General features: G+C 39.4%; 2 protein-coding genes and 3 non-coding genes across 10 annotated transcripts; 3 read left to right on the top strand and 2 right to left on the bottom strand.

Moving 5' to 3' along the window:
* The first annotated feature begins 255 nt into the window (after positions 1–255).
* tmem132a (transmembrane protein 132A) lies at positions 256–7,866 on the top strand. The gene is given in 12 exon segments (XM_058772564.1): positions 256–337; positions 624–838; positions 929–1,138; positions 1,817–1,991; positions 1,994–2,312; positions 2,404–2,556; positions 3,849–4,044; positions 4,687–4,830; positions 4,907–5,109; positions 5,505–5,727; positions 6,080–6,271; positions 6,358–7,866. Coding segments are annotated over 12 exon segments (2,868 nt in total). The 3' UTR covers positions 7,114–7,866.
* A 45-nt stretch (positions 7,867–7,911) lies between these two features.
* trnae-cuc (transfer RNA glutamic acid (anticodon CUC)) lies at positions 7,912–7,983 on the top strand. The gene has a single exon. It is a non-coding gene; the product is annotated as a tRNA-Glu (tRNA).
* Positions 7,984–8,320: 337 nt separating this feature from the next.
* On the top strand, positions 8,321–8,392 carry trnam-cau (transfer RNA methionine (anticodon CAU)). The gene has a single exon. It is a non-coding gene; the product is annotated as a tRNA-Met (tRNA).
* A 51-nt stretch (positions 8,393–8,443) lies between these two features.
* Positions 8,444–14,447, bottom strand: si:ch211-89o9.6 (zinc finger protein 90). Of its 6 annotated transcripts, none has more exons than XM_058772598.1 (8): positions 13,815–14,447; positions 13,602–13,696; positions 13,100–13,196; positions 12,898–13,001; positions 11,164–11,269; positions 10,680–10,759; positions 10,447–10,540; positions 8,444–10,260 (listed from the first exon to the last, which is right to left on the bottom strand). In XM_058772598.1, the coding sequence occupies exons 1-8, from the start codon at positions 14,098–14,100 to the stop codon at positions 9,359–9,361; spliced, it is 1,764 nt and encodes a 587-aa protein (XP_058628581.1). In that variant the 5' UTR covers positions 14,101–14,447; the 3' UTR covers positions 8,444–9,358. The 6 variants fall into 6 exon arrangements, with proteins under 6 accessions (XP_058628581.1, XP_058628599.1, XP_058628569.1 ...); XM_058772616.1 differs by having other exon boundaries at positions 8,451–10,260; positions 11,164–11,266; XM_058772586.1 differs by having other exon boundaries at positions 8,457–10,260; positions 10,680–10,756; positions 13,097–13,196.
* Positions 8,823–8,895, bottom strand: trnak-cuu (transfer RNA lysine (anticodon CUU)). The gene has a single exon. It is a non-coding gene; the product is annotated as a tRNA-Lys (tRNA).
* Positions 14,448–14,500: the final 53 nt, after the last annotated feature.

Genomic DNA, 14,500 nt, shown 5'->3' on the forward strand with positions numbered 1-14,500 from the left:
TCATTGTGAAGTTTTTCAACTGTTTGAACTCTCATTCTGACGGCACCTATTCACTGAAGAGGATCCATTGTTGAGCAAGTGAAGCTAAATTTCTCCAAATCTGTTCTGATGAAGAAACTCATCTAGATCTTGGATGGCCTGAGGGTGAGTAAATTTTCAACAAATTTTTATTTTTGGGTGAACTATTCCTTTAATAGATTTATTTTAATAGATAAATATAATGACTACAAGAAGAATTTATTGTTACAGGGTGTTATGGATGTGCTGAGTCTTTCTGGACTCAAATGGAAGTCTTATACTATGAGACTGGTAACTCTTCACTTATTCATAATCCTCTGTAAGTTTGAATTTTTTTTTATACTCTCCCCAAAACACTTAAAAATTAAGGTTCTTTTTTGGCATCTATGGTTCCACGAAGAACCTATAACATCCATAGAGTCTTCCATTGCAAAAGTTTCTCAGACCAAGTTTGAATAGATTTAAATTGATTTTTAAAATTTTTGCATCTTGTAAATCCAATTTTTATGCTACTGTTAATATGAGAGATCAGTGTTTAAATGATAAAGCAATTGTTACTAATCCCACAAACTAATAGCTCAACTCTCCATTTTCTCCATCAAAAGCCCATTGTCAGACACCTCCTTCCCCATCACTTCCAGTCCGGGTCACTGTTCCCTCACCATGGCAGTCTCTCCCACTCTCTCAGGCTGATCTGGGCCTTCTCTTCACCAACTCCAGCCCCTTCACCTCCACCCAGTCCCTGTTGCTCATGCCTCCATCTGGAACAGCCTCCAAACCTCTTCTCCGAGCTACATTTGGTTCCTACACCATCACACAGGTACTGCAGTCTCGATTACAGTTAATGACTTTTATCTCAACTTAAAAGATAAAGTTACTTATTCTTATACCACTTTTTTTTCTTCTCAAGGTGATGTCTGAACCAATTCCTCCCCTGACTCCATCTCTCACTGCATCACTGCTTTCTAAAACCATCGTGAAAGAGAAGGAGGTTGACAGAGGAGAACAGTTTAAGGTGCGAGTGCTGTTTCATATGAGGGGTGATGCTAACAGAGGAACCTGTGTTACTCTCCATGCTTTCAAACAGACAGAAGAACAGAAAGCTTCCTGCATCACTCAGGTACTGCTACATATATATGGATCAGGACAGCATATATTTCGATTTTTAAACAATATTAAAATGACTGGAAATGAAAATATATGTATAAAAATGTAAACTAAAACTTACTGAAAAAAAGTATATATTGTGTATATCTATCTATCTATCTATCTATCTATATATATATATATATATATATATACAGTTTTGTGTATTAAAATATATGTAAAATGTGTGTGTGTATATATATATATATATATATATATATATATATATATATATATATACACACATTTATTATACACTCAATAGTTTTGTTTTTGAAAGAAGTATCTTATGCTCACCAAGTCTGCATTTATTTGATTAAAAATACAGTAAAGACAGTAATACTGTGAATTTTAATATATTTAAAATGCAACTTGATATGTTTTTTAAATGTTTTAGAAGGATTTCAGAAGAACACTGAAGACTGTGTAATCGCTACTGAAAATTTAGCCTTGCCATCATAGAAATAAATTACATTTTAAAATATATAGAAATAATAATAATAAACAGTTCTTCAAATTTGCAAAAATATTTCACAATATTACCATTTTTAATTTTGGTCAAATTATTCCAAATTTTGACCGGTATTTATTTTGCTGATTTATTTATTTAGCTATATGACAATCTACTTTGTATTCTTCCATTTCTTCTCAGCCACCTTTTGGGTTGTGTGTAGTCACTCTGACACTTTCAAACAACTGGTTTGAGCCTATTCAGAATATAAAGGCAAACCTGGACCAGATTTTCAAGCAACGTCACCTGAGCAGAAACCGCTCTCGTTCTCGTAACCGTGGGAGAAGGCATCCGTATGTGCCAGGAGGACTCAGGGCCAGTCTGATCAAATTCAGCTCTACTACTCTTCCTTTGGCATTGTGTCCAATCCTAAAGGCGGACCTCCTCGATGCATGGAGGAAGTATTGCAGCAGTCGGAGAGGAAGTTGTACTACATTGGTCCTGTGGGACTTGAAGATGAACAGATCAACAAGACCGAGCAGAGCTCTACATGTTTAGACAGACAAGCGGAAGAGAAACTTTGGTTGGATTCCAGTGTGCTGATTGTCTACAGCAAAGGGCCTGTAAGAGCTGGGCAACCAGTCAGAGTGTCAGTAAACCTGAGGGCAAATTTTAGTGTGGAGTCACTGACCATTAGGTAACATTAATATTATCACATAAAATTGCTCAGCACATTTTATGCTATAATGTGTTGTATATTTCTGTTCACATTTTTTCTTTTTTCACAGACTGAAAGTGAAAAAAGGGTTGATGTCTCTAAAGGTCCACCCAGTCACAAACTCTGACCTGTGGATGGTTAATGTAGAAAGGACAACAGGTTCAAAACATGACGTTATTTCCATCATTAGCCACAGCACTGGTAATCTTCCAGACAGCACTGGGTAATCTATCTATCTATCTATCTATCTATCTATCTATCTATCTATCTATCTATCTGTCTGTCTGTCTTTCTGTCTGTCTGTCCATCCGTTTGTCTGTCTGTCTGTCTGTTCGTCCGTACGCCCATCCGTTTGTCTGTCTGTCCGTCTGTCCATTTTATCTGTCTGTCTGTCTGTCCATCCGTTTGTCTGTCCGTCTGTCCGTTTGTTTGTCTGTATGTTCAGAGCTGCAGACATAGCGCCAAAGATAAAAAAACATGCCCACCTAAGATATCTGGCAAGAACTGGGCCTGCTGACAAACATTAATATAAAAATATTGTAATATTGAAACTTGTGTTGTATTTAAATAAATAGTTCAGCCATGAAACTGTAATTGGTTCATTTAGTTCAGTGTTCCCAGCCAACTGGATTCACATACTCACATAACCAGGACGTATTCAATGAATGCCATGTCTGTGCGCCATGCGTGTCCTCATATCAGCCTACTGCCTCCCCAGCACCACTTACCTACATCTGTTACGGGAAATCTTCCTCTCTCTAGTTGCAGCAGCATGCTTTCTTTTTTTATGACCTGAGCATTTAGCAGAAGCAAGTCTACTTGCTCAGCAGCAGCAACGTAACGGGTCTAGTCTACCAAGACCACACCTATGCACATTCTATTTATATTAATAAAGATTTTACAATCTATCCCGATAGTTGTCAAGTGAATTATACTTGTGCTTTAGTTTAGCTTTTTAGTCAACACACCAAAGTAAGTGTACTTGTTTAAAGCAATACATAATATACACCACAAACTCAAGGACTGCTAACTCTCACACATTCAGAGTCATGCAGTTGAGACTGTCTTACACCACACATCCTTTTTCTCATGCATATTGTGAAGCAAAGAGGACACTGACAAAGACCCGACAGAGCAGGCAGCACAGTGCAGCAGCAAGTTATTCAAATCAGTCGGGTCTGTAATTTATACTTATGCATGCTGAGTAGTCAGCTTCTCTCACTCACCTTGTACCGTGTGAATATAAGCAGGCAGGTCAGTGAGTTACTTTTATGGTTACACTCTGACATGTTTAGGTTAGTAACTAATATGCTGTGTAGCCTACCTGGAAATAGGTTAGCATTAGCAGTTATTGTTTTGCAGCACTGCAGCAGTTATTTTACAGTTTTTCACTGTAGTTTTTTCCAATGTAGGCGACTCCAGGCTGAAGCTGGCAGCCCTGCTGAAAGCTAGTTGAAACAATAATCTGACATCCATTGTTTCCTTTTTGTCTTTGTCATTTTCCTTGTTTTACAGCACTTCTGCTCTAAGCCAGGTATCCTGTCTCTCATTTGAGGCTTTACACAGAAACTTTGGCGTAGCGATGACTATCACTGCTAGCTGGTGGGTGGAGTACTCAACACGCAAGTTTGCAGTATCACCACACGGCACAGCGACAAGCTTTTTCTCCTTTACTGACAGAGAAGTGGTGGGCATTGCCCCCATCACAGAGGTAAAGACAACTGCTAATTTTCATATGCATCAAATAAGTGATCATAAGGATCACTTATGAAATATTCTACATTTTCCCCATTGTATCAACTTGTCTGAGTCTTGTCTGTTTAGCATTTACAAAATTTAAGATGATAGATTTTTTTTTTTTTTTTTTTACCATCCTCCTGGCAAACTACTCAAAGGAATACTTTACCCAAAAATGAAAATTTACAGAATATTTACTTATACCCTCAGGTCACCCAAGGTGTAGATGAGTTTGTTTCTTCATCTGAACAGATTTGGACAAATTTAGCATTGCATCACTTGCTCACCAATGGATCCTCTGCAGTGAATGGGTGCCGTCAGAATGAGAGTCTAAACAGCTGATGAAAACATTGCAATAATTACAAGTAATTTATACAACTCCAAACTACAAATTAACGTCCAGTGAGGTGAAAACCAGAACCAGGGCAAGTGATGTAATGCTGAATTTCTTCAAATCTATTTCAATAAACAAATAAATTTACAGCTTGGATGGCCTAAGCGTCAGTAAATTTTAACATTTGGTGAACTATTCCTTAAATGTTAAATATTCGATGCAATATGTGTAAAGAACAGGAAGACATGGAGTTTACAGAAAACCTATTCTTTTCATTGGCAGAGCAACACAATTATCAACACAGCTATCTTGACGAGCCAGCCTGTGTCACTTCCTGTCATTGTCCTAGCGGTGGGCCTTGATGGCAAAGTATCAGATGTAACCACAGCGGTGAAGTGTCATTCAGCCAATGAAGATATCGTCAAGGTATAAAGATTTCGGAGGTCTGCTCTAATGCATTAAATATATCAACTCATCTGACAGCTCTTTTCTTGTCTGGCAGGTGTCTCATGATTGCTCTGTGCTTTTTGTGGATGGGAGTGAATCAGGAAGGGGCAGCATCTGTGTGGAGCTGGAGTTTTCTTTGGGAATGCACAGTGGCTCTTTGTGCTTGGCTGTGTGGGCTCCTGTAGTTCCACTGCGTATGTTTCTCTCTGACTCTGTCCTGAGTCCCATCAAAGGCTGGAGCTACTTCAGTGAGAGCGGGTATGCAATATTTGGTTAAACTTAACAAAATAGTCCCTTTAGTTTATGTTAGTTAAGTACATTTCTTTTTCACAAGGGTTAACTTTGACTAACAATGAAAAAAATTTATTTGTTACAGCTTTTATTAATCTTTGTTTTATTAGCTGTAATTAATAAAAAATTCAGCTGTTCATGTTGGCTCAGGTCCATTACGCAATTAAACAGATAGCATTTTTTATTTTAATAATTAATTATTAATTGATAAATTTAACATTTACTGAGTTTAATAAATGTTTTAGCAGTATTTGTACTGGTTACCAAATTAAACCTTATTATAAATTATTCTTCTGCAGACTGTTCCAATAGTATAAGGTAATGGCATTGATCGTAATGAAATCACAATGTCTCTTTCTTAGGTGTGAACCAGTTTATCAGAGGTCCACTATACAGATTTTGGCACAATTCAGTGCCCAATCAGCAGCTCAAGGCCAACCAACCTACATGCTCGGATCACCGGATTGGTTTGTGGATGTGACTGAACTTGTCCGAGACTGGCTGAGGATAGAAAACCCATATATTGCAGCTCTTGATAAACAAAAACATCTAATTGGCTTGAATCCTGGAATTACATCATTATATGTTGGTATCTGAATTAAATATACATAAAGGGTTAGTTCGACCAAAAATGAAAATTTAGTGTCTTCTATGAAACTCAAAAGAGGATATTTTTAAAAACGTCTCCATTTTTGGCCATACAATGAAAATAAAAGTGGTCCAATGTTGTTTTGGACCCCACTGACTTTCATTGTTTAGACCTTCAAAATATCTCCTTTAGTGTTCAACAGAAGAAATAAGGTCCTACAGGACACAATACGAAGGTGATTAAATGATGACAAGATTTTCATTTGTTGGTGAACTATTCCTTTAAATATAGGCCTGTCTTGGTTTCTTCTCCCCTACTGCTTCACATATCTCACATGTGTTTTTCAAGGTGATATCAAGTCAGTGGGATGGAGTGCTTGGAAGAGCTAATGTCATTGTATCCTCTGAACCAGTCACTCCTGATGACCTCTCCGTTCAGCTGGTGGGAGGGCTTGGCCTGTCCATTAATTCCAGCCCATCTCATCCATCTATTATCACAGCAACAGTGAATGCTCACAACACACTGTACAACCACGGCCAAGTAAGTAAACTGAGTACTAACATTTTAACACTACTGTTTCTAGCAGCCTTGTTCTAGTCCTCATTCTCTCCACTCTTTTTTATTAGGAAGCATCCGTCAGTGTTTGGATCCAGTTTGATGATGACACCACCATACCTGTGAATGCCTTTAGTGGGATTCCCTATACGCTCCAGCTCTCCTCTTTGGCTGAGTCCGTGGTTGCTGTGACACCTGCTCCATCCCAGCGCATTTTGGCACAAGGTGATGGCGGTGGGCCTCTTGTGAAAGCCGAGCTCCTGGTTTCCACCTGTGAACCAACATTTAACCACGTTGAACCAGAGGTAATCCAAAAAGGAGGTGAAGCAAAAAGACTGGCTAAAGGCTCTGGCTGGATAAGGGTGAATCTGAACGTGGACTTTTGGCCAATGGGGAGTGAGGAAACCAACTTTGAGATGCACGATGTGACTGATTTGTTTGTCGACTCCAACAAGGATCTGTATGATGACTTTGAAGATCAACAAATGACGGTAAATTCCACAAGTGACTATGATGTGTTCAGAAGAAATGACTTGGAGCAGGCGGTTTTGATTCCCAACCATGAAGAGAGTGCTGTGTATTTATCCCCTGGAGTGGAAAAAGAGAGGAAAGAAGTTAAAACTGCTGATAGACAAGTAGAGATTGGCATTGGAGCTGTCCTTTCTCTTCTCTGTCTCTCTTCTATCCTTTTCCTGGTCAACTGCCTGCCATGTGTACTGAGAGAACAGAGGAACAGAGAAAGGCAAGAGGGAAATGTAAAAGACACTGTGGAGGAAGATGAGGAAACTGGAGAAGAGCAAGAAGAGAAAGCAGAGGGAAAACAGTGAAGTGAAGAGGTTACAGGAAAGGAAAGAGGGGAAAGGAAATGACTTTTTGACTTTCAGAATACCACGCATTGCATATTACCTTGTGTATATCCTGGAAAAAGTCAATAAATCTTTATTTGCCCTTTACACTTATATAATTATAGTACTGACCATCATGAGTTTTTCGGGTGAGATGTAGTAGCTATTATGGTAATGTAAATTATGTATTTTTTGTTATTGTTTTTTTCTTTCTTTTAAAGTCATCAGTACAGGAAAGGCAATATGCTCATAATCATGCATTAGAGAAAACATGGATACCACACAATATTAATCTAACAAACTTTTTTATTATCTGAAATGCTAACTTAAAGTCACACATACTTGAAGGGTTTTTAGACTTTTTTACACCACTCAAATATTAAATAAAGGTGAAAAAGTTTCAAATGTTCATGTTCTTTTCCTAAAACAAGGGGCTAGCGGTGTTCAGTCATACAGACAAAATTTCTAGGACTTTATTACAATAATAAAAATGATGTGATTCTTATTCATTCCGATTAACGTCAACATGGTAATTTAAATTCATTCAGTTTCAGCTAGAAACGTCTTTAGATCATCGTACCACTTGTTTTTTTTTTTTTGCAAATACAATCAACCACAATGGCAATCAAACCGAATAACCGCATAACTTGACGTAATCTTCAGCCTTGAATTGACATGATTCTACGAGCAGTTCCGAAACGGCACATTTTTTATATACATAACAATACCTCAGTTTTCACAGATGTACAATACTGAGAGCCGAAAGCTCGTCTGCATCACTCCCTGGTGGTCTAGTGGTTAGGATTCGGCGCTCTCACCGCCGCGGCCCGGGTTCGATTCCCGGTCAGGGAATGAATGTTTTTTCCGCCTTTAGTCCAACAAGGTCATTTGACATAAGTACCAGTTGTAAGTTAAAAAGTTCTAAATAGTATATTGTGCTAAAGAATTTGCGGCTGTGAACACCACAGAGATAACACGGTTAGCAGAATATCGTTCGAGGTAACGTACGTTATAGTCAAGTCTTGGCTGCCTGGTGTGTAAAAGAAACATACATTCTATCTCACGAACGGACCGATAAAATCTCAAAAAGCCAACAAAACTAACCAAAGACTGTAAACACGTAACGTGTTTAAACAGGAAGTAACAAGTAAGAAACTTATTCGTTGTAAACAAACAGCTTGAACGCAACAGCAGAGTGGCGCAGCGGAAGCGTGCTGGGCCCATAACCCAGAGGTCGATGGATCGAAACCATCCTCTGCTAGGAACTTTTTTTCAATGTATGTTCTTGTCAAAAGCATTTTATTTCGTCCTCTTTTTTTCAGAAAGAAACCCATTTTTAATTCTGAAATGCACCTTTTACACTTTTATTTCAAATCTTAGATTATCATACGGATATCTAATGGTTTAAATGGTTTCAAAAGATCTTTAAAGGAGCACCTACAAAAAAACAAACAAAAAACAATTGAAATTAGCTACATAGCTTGTAGATCTCGCAGACATCTACATCTATATATCTTATTTAAACTGTTTCCACAACGAATTGTGAGTCGGAGATCTGGATATGCCAGACGTCGGAAAACACTAGATCGACGTTTGGAGTTCAGGTTGTGTTGGCAAAAGTGTTCTCTGGGGAAAACAAATGAAAAAAAAACACATATTTGCACCTGAAGGTGCTATAAAAAAACATATTTCGCCCAACGTGGGGCTCGAACCCACGACCCTGAGATTAAGAGTCTCATGCTCTACCGACTGAGCTAGCCGGGCTAATACCTCAAATTCCTTAACCAAAATATTCGAAACAAACAACGACCTATAACACCCAAAACATAGTAATTTTTAAACATGTTTAAGTGCCTTTAATACTAATACTTAAGAGTACTTAAAAATACTGCAGACTTTTTGTACTGCCAAATCCGTTAATACCGTGTGGGAAAGGTAAAACACTTACGGATGCTCCGTTCATCAGTGCTAGTGCACCACCTGCTGCTCACTTTTAATATTACAATTCACGGACAGTCAACAAGAGAACACCGAAGACAATTGCTTTAACCGCTGCAAACATCTACAGACCTTAATCTTCCTATTAATGTTTCTATTTATATTTCATAAGCCCCTTTTCTTTGTTGTGTAAATTATACCATGAGTATTATAATGATTCCTTTGACATTCACTGGGTTCATAAGAAGGCATGAGTTGGAAGCCCTGCATTGTCATCAGACATATTATATCAGACTCCTCCACAGGAGGCCGACTGCTGATGTGTCTTGAGGTTGCAGATCCAGGCGAATCGTTTCCCGCAGCGGGGACAGACGAAGGGTTTCTCTCCTGTGTGAACTCTTTGGTGTTTCTTGAGGTTGCCTGCCTCAGTGAAAAGCTTCCCACATGTGTCGCACTTAAAGGGCCTCTCACCTGTATGCACTCGCTGGTGTGCCACAACGTTGGACAACCCAGGGAACGCCTTTCCACAGTACTTACAAACGTAGCTTTTCCGCCTACCTTTCTCCATGTGCTTTGGTAGCTGCAGCCCGGCAAGAGAAGCCCCAGGCTGAGTTAGGTTAGACATAATTTGGGGTATCACAGTGAAATATGAAGGGTTTGTTCTGCTTGCAGTCTCTGTCTGAATCACTTCAGGTCTACTGACGTGGCCTGATGCTTCAATTTGGCTTTGCCTCAAAATGGCAGCTTGATTCCACCTTTCCTCTTCTCTGATAGACCCCTCTGCTGCATTTCTAACAGCATGTGTTCGGGTGGATGATGCTCCATCCCGTCCACCTTTGGAGCTTCTAATAGATGATACAGTCTCTGACTGAACCAGCATACAGTCTTGATCCTGGTCTGACTCTGTATATGAGCAGGATGGATGTGTGGGCCAGTGCGTAAAGCTGGTTTTAGGTTCAGCAGGTCTGTCATACAACAAGCAGTCCATTCCTGACATTTCAGTGGCTGTCTTTTCTCTGCTGAGCAGAGGCTGGTTTGTGGGTGAAGTTCTGCTTTTCACCATTCCCTTGTGTAAGTGTCCTGGGCCTGTGAGAGCTGCAGTTTCTCCTGTTGTTAGACCCTTGCTGGGTCGAACAGCAAACCTGTGGTACTGGTGCTGTTGAGAACTACTTGGACTGGACTCAACAGTACCTAGATGTAAATACGTTCAGATACTATCAGAGTATTTTAATTGGCATATAGCTCTTAATTTAAGATGACATTCAAATCTGTTTAGTAAGGTAGTTGTGTGTAGTGTTCATATATACATACGCAGTGTACTGTATATATGCGTTGAAAGGTTAACCTTCATCTGTTTACTTCTTTTCATTTACTCGCCTTGTATCTGCAGTCCAGTGGATGGAGAAATATTGGTTCTCTGGCTCCTATCCTGTCCATTTTCACTCAAATGGGAAAATTCCACCTCTGTCGGCTGGAAACAAAATAAAACTACATTCATTTACATTCGTTTTAATCCTAAAGTGGCTTACGTTTACTTTGCAGCGGTGATGTGACACTCTTTAGCTCTGTCCTAGTTTTTTGCATCTTAAGAGAACAGAAAATCAACAAACCTTCTCTGCACCAGGTGCAACTGTGCTTTTGGCTGGTGAGGTAGAAAGTCTTCCGCTACAATTTTCTGTATTTGACTCTGCTGAGGAAAGAGAACCAATGGTAATTTTTGGGATTCCAGGCCAAAGTATGTAAATAACTAGTTCAGTCACGAAACTCTAATGTGCCGCTGACTGGCTTCAGCAGCCTCTTATTTTTCCTATCTAGGTTAGTATTTAATATCGGTCCCACCAGACTACGTGTTCGTCTTAACCTTAACCCTCCTCCACCCCTGCACCACCTTCTAGATCTGCTACATGTTTTTTTTTATAGCAGCAGCAATTCACTGCCACTGTGTCTTATTGAGCAAGCCTTTATACTTGCTCTGTTGCAGTGGCAAATTCTTATTATAACAAAGACATTTAATTCAACACAAATGGTATCATACTATTCTGCAAATGACTTAAGCATCAAATAGAGGACTGCTTTTTTTGGCCCTCTACTCACCATCTTGCACAATTATGGCTTGTGTCTGGCTTCTTTCCCACTGGTCGTTCAGATCCTCCTTTATCAATATTGTTTCTGGCTCTCCGTCTTCCACCTGTCTTTGCTGCTGAACACATGAAACAAGGTTTTGTGTTACAAAATGGCCCTGGCTGACACATAAATATCTAGGTAATTTACTGACGCTTTCCATGTGTAAATAAACTAGGAAATTCTTGTATATGATGAATTGTGTTCAGTTGATTGTAATGGTGTCATAATGTTCCTAATAACTGAAGTTTGACAGTAGCTGTGGATGTTTAATTTTTTTTAAAGAAAAGTGGGTAAGTACTTATGCTACTGTTGAACAAGCAGAGTATGATTTATTAGTATTTATCAATGGCTGTGTTTCAGAGCAGTGTGTGGATCTAATCATTCATCACAATGTAATGGTTTTTCAAATGGAAAACCTAAAATTATGTTATTGCACAGGGCTGACTAAATTCTGGTTATTAGTTAAATGTGTTTTCACTGTTCTGATATCGTTAAGTAAATTTTACACTTGTGGTTGCAAAGGCAGTGACCACCAGATGCTTCCATAAGGTTACTTCCTCCAACTACCTGCCTTCAGAGTCAATGTTCTTCAAAAAACAAACACAAAATGAGTACAGAAATGTTTATTTAAAAATGTTCAACACTTATTATACCAATAACTGCATTTCGACTAAGTTGCTTCACCTTTTTCTACAGTACACCACAGGACAGAGATTTACTCTGAATTTGCTAATTATATATATATATAAAAAACACTTTGACTCACATTCCTATTAATCAAAAACAATGTAAATCATGTATATAAGGTCTTATCCAGAAGAGATATGATGGTGGCATAATACACACTCATTAGCAGTAATCTAGAGATTATTTATTGACTCCTCCTAGAGAGATCATTTCTTCTGCAGTTAACACATCAGGATGGTACTTCTGTTGGTGGTTTTTGAGGTTTCGTATCCAGGCAAACGTCTGTCCACACTGGGAACAACTATACGGTCGTTCTCCTGTGTGGACTTTCTGGTGTTTTCGCAGGTTTCCCGCCTCTGCAAAGAACTTCCCACAGGTGTTACACTTGAACGGCTTCTCACCCGTGTGAATCCGCTGGTGGATCACCACCTTTTTGGGGCGGTTGAAAACTTTGCCACAATATGTGCAGGCAAAAAGTTTTTCACGAGGAACTCTGTCATTTCTAGTCTGACCAACTCTTTGTTGGTTAAATATGACATCTCTGACATTGTGGTAGCTGTCCATGCCCTGTATCTTTGAAGATGTCGATGCCACTGCTGCAAAGTCATTTGTCACCAGAGGCGGATTGGAAGGCGGCAAGAGGATCCTGCTATCCTGACGTTCCTCCCTCCCGTATTGGGGATAAACACGTGGAACCTGGCTTTTCCCACACGCTACTTTGCTAGCCCACACAGAAATCTCTTCTGCCTCCTCTGCAGAGTCGACTTCTATGACCTCTGAACGGCGCAAAGGGTCTGTGCACTGGCTCTCAGCTGATCTTGCATTGTTCACGTACGTGCAAGATCGTAGCCGCAAGTCTGCATTGTCACTCCCTTGCATAAAATAATCCCTCATAGGGCTGGATTTTCCATTCAAATCAAACTTTCCTTCAGAATGTAATTCTACGGGCTCTTGGGATATCCCCTTAACACTCTCAAACTCTGGCTCAGATTTAAGCGCAGTGTCAGATCCACTGACCTCCAAAGTCGGCTGCTGCATCCCAGAGACCTGATCATCATCTTTCACCATCTGAACATCACCAAAACCTGCCTCTCCAGTCTGTGATAGCGTCTCTTTTACTCCTGAAAGAAGAGAAACCCATTTAAAATGGGTATTGTTAGTAACCCATCCTCTGATACTTTTAAAACAGGCGGTTTATGTTCTTCTGTCCACTCACCACCTTCTCTGATGAACAGCCTCTGCTGTGTTTGGTCCTCCTCAAACATCTCATCCTTTATCAGCACTGTGTCCGCTTCTGATAATACTGCATCTCCTGTCTATAATGAAAGGAAATGTTTCACAAATCTCTATATATTATACAGATATGTATGTTCAACAATTGCAGCTATTTCTATCCATCTATCTATGATAGTCGATATATCTTAAATATATGATTTATTTTTCTACAATTTGTTTTGTTTATATATTTTTTATTTGCCAATCCATGGATAGATCTATTTATGTCTACATAAAAAGTAAAGACATTAAAGTCATCAACATTTTGTGTAAAGCTGCTTTGAAAACCAGTATCGTGGAAAGTGCTACACAAATACAGTGTACTTGATTCTAACAGTTTATCTATACATCTGCTGTAACCTGTGGGCTCATTACTACAAATGTCACAATGAAAATGGGATAAACCAGTTATTGTGGTTACCACAAATAGATAACGGCTTACCTACCATATTGTTAGTTTCATTTTCATCTTGCTGAGCAGCTGAGTCTGTTCCTCCACCTCTCCACAGTCCCGAGTTAAACTGAGCTCCATACAGCACAGCTGGATGTGTGAAACAACACAAAACAGAGTACTTTAACTACAGTAGACTAATAATTGATCAGGTGTGACAGAAACACCGGCGGTAGAATATCTCATACAAGGTTTCTTGATCACACACCGTTAGTTTGGTTCCTGTATTTCTCTGACAAAGCGGCGCTCACTTGAACCCGATTAGTGCGATTGAGTGAACTAATTCTCCTCTCTGCAAACCCTCGAGCCATCTTTAGCTCCAATATGTGAAGTTTTCTCTTCAGCGCTTTGTTTTCACGCTGACATTGGGTCATCTGTAAGTTTATAACCGCGTAGTCGTCGTCTACGAGTTTGCATATCTCAGCCACCGCTGCATTTGCCAGCACCTCCATAATGGACGCTAACTGAGTCTGGAAAGCGATGCGATTTGACATGGTTAACGTTTAAGCGTCCTACAACACGTTTCAATGAACGTTCAGTGATTTGGGAGCTGGATGAAAGTGATACAGAATTCAAAAATGTAAAGACATATCTTCAAAACGTCGTGGAAGTAACACTCATTTGCTCGGGTTTGACATCGCTCAGCACTTCCGGTCAGTAGTAGTGACGTAAAAACCATAAAGACTCTTTCACAGCGCACAGCAATCTGGTGTCGACCCTGTTCAACAATACATTACTGAATGAAGACGACTAGGATTCTTGTTTTGGACACTCTGTTAGCTATAGTTTGGTTAATTTCGGCTAAACCGTTCGTCTGTGGCTTTTTAAATATTCACCCCAAGTGAAAATCGTGTTTATTAACTCATATCGTTTCAAATTTGTTTCTTGACTGGA

Source organism: Onychostoma macrolepis, chromosome 01 (assembly GCF_012432095.1).
Source record: "Onychostoma macrolepis isolate SWU-2019 chromosome 01, ASM1243209v1, whole genome shotgun sequence".
In the NCBI taxonomy this organism is placed as follows: Eukaryota; Metazoa; Chordata; class Actinopteri; order Cypriniformes; family Cyprinidae; genus Onychostoma; species Onychostoma macrolepis.

Excerpts from the sequence above, each read along its gene's own strand:
- si:ch211-89o9.6 (XM_058772566.1), bottom strand. The coding sequence starts at position 14,100 with ATGTCAAATCGCATCGCTTTCCAGACTCAGTTAGCGTCCATTATGGAG. Across the intron at positions 13,697-13,814 it reads ATACAGGAACCAAACTAACG|CTGTGCTGTATGGAGCTCAG; the intron begins GTGTGTGATCAA and ends TCACACATCCAG. Across the intron at positions 10,541-10,679 it reads TTGCACCTGGTGCAGAGAAG|CCGACAGAGGTGGAATTTTC; the intron begins GTTTGTTGATTT and ends TTTTGTTTCCAG.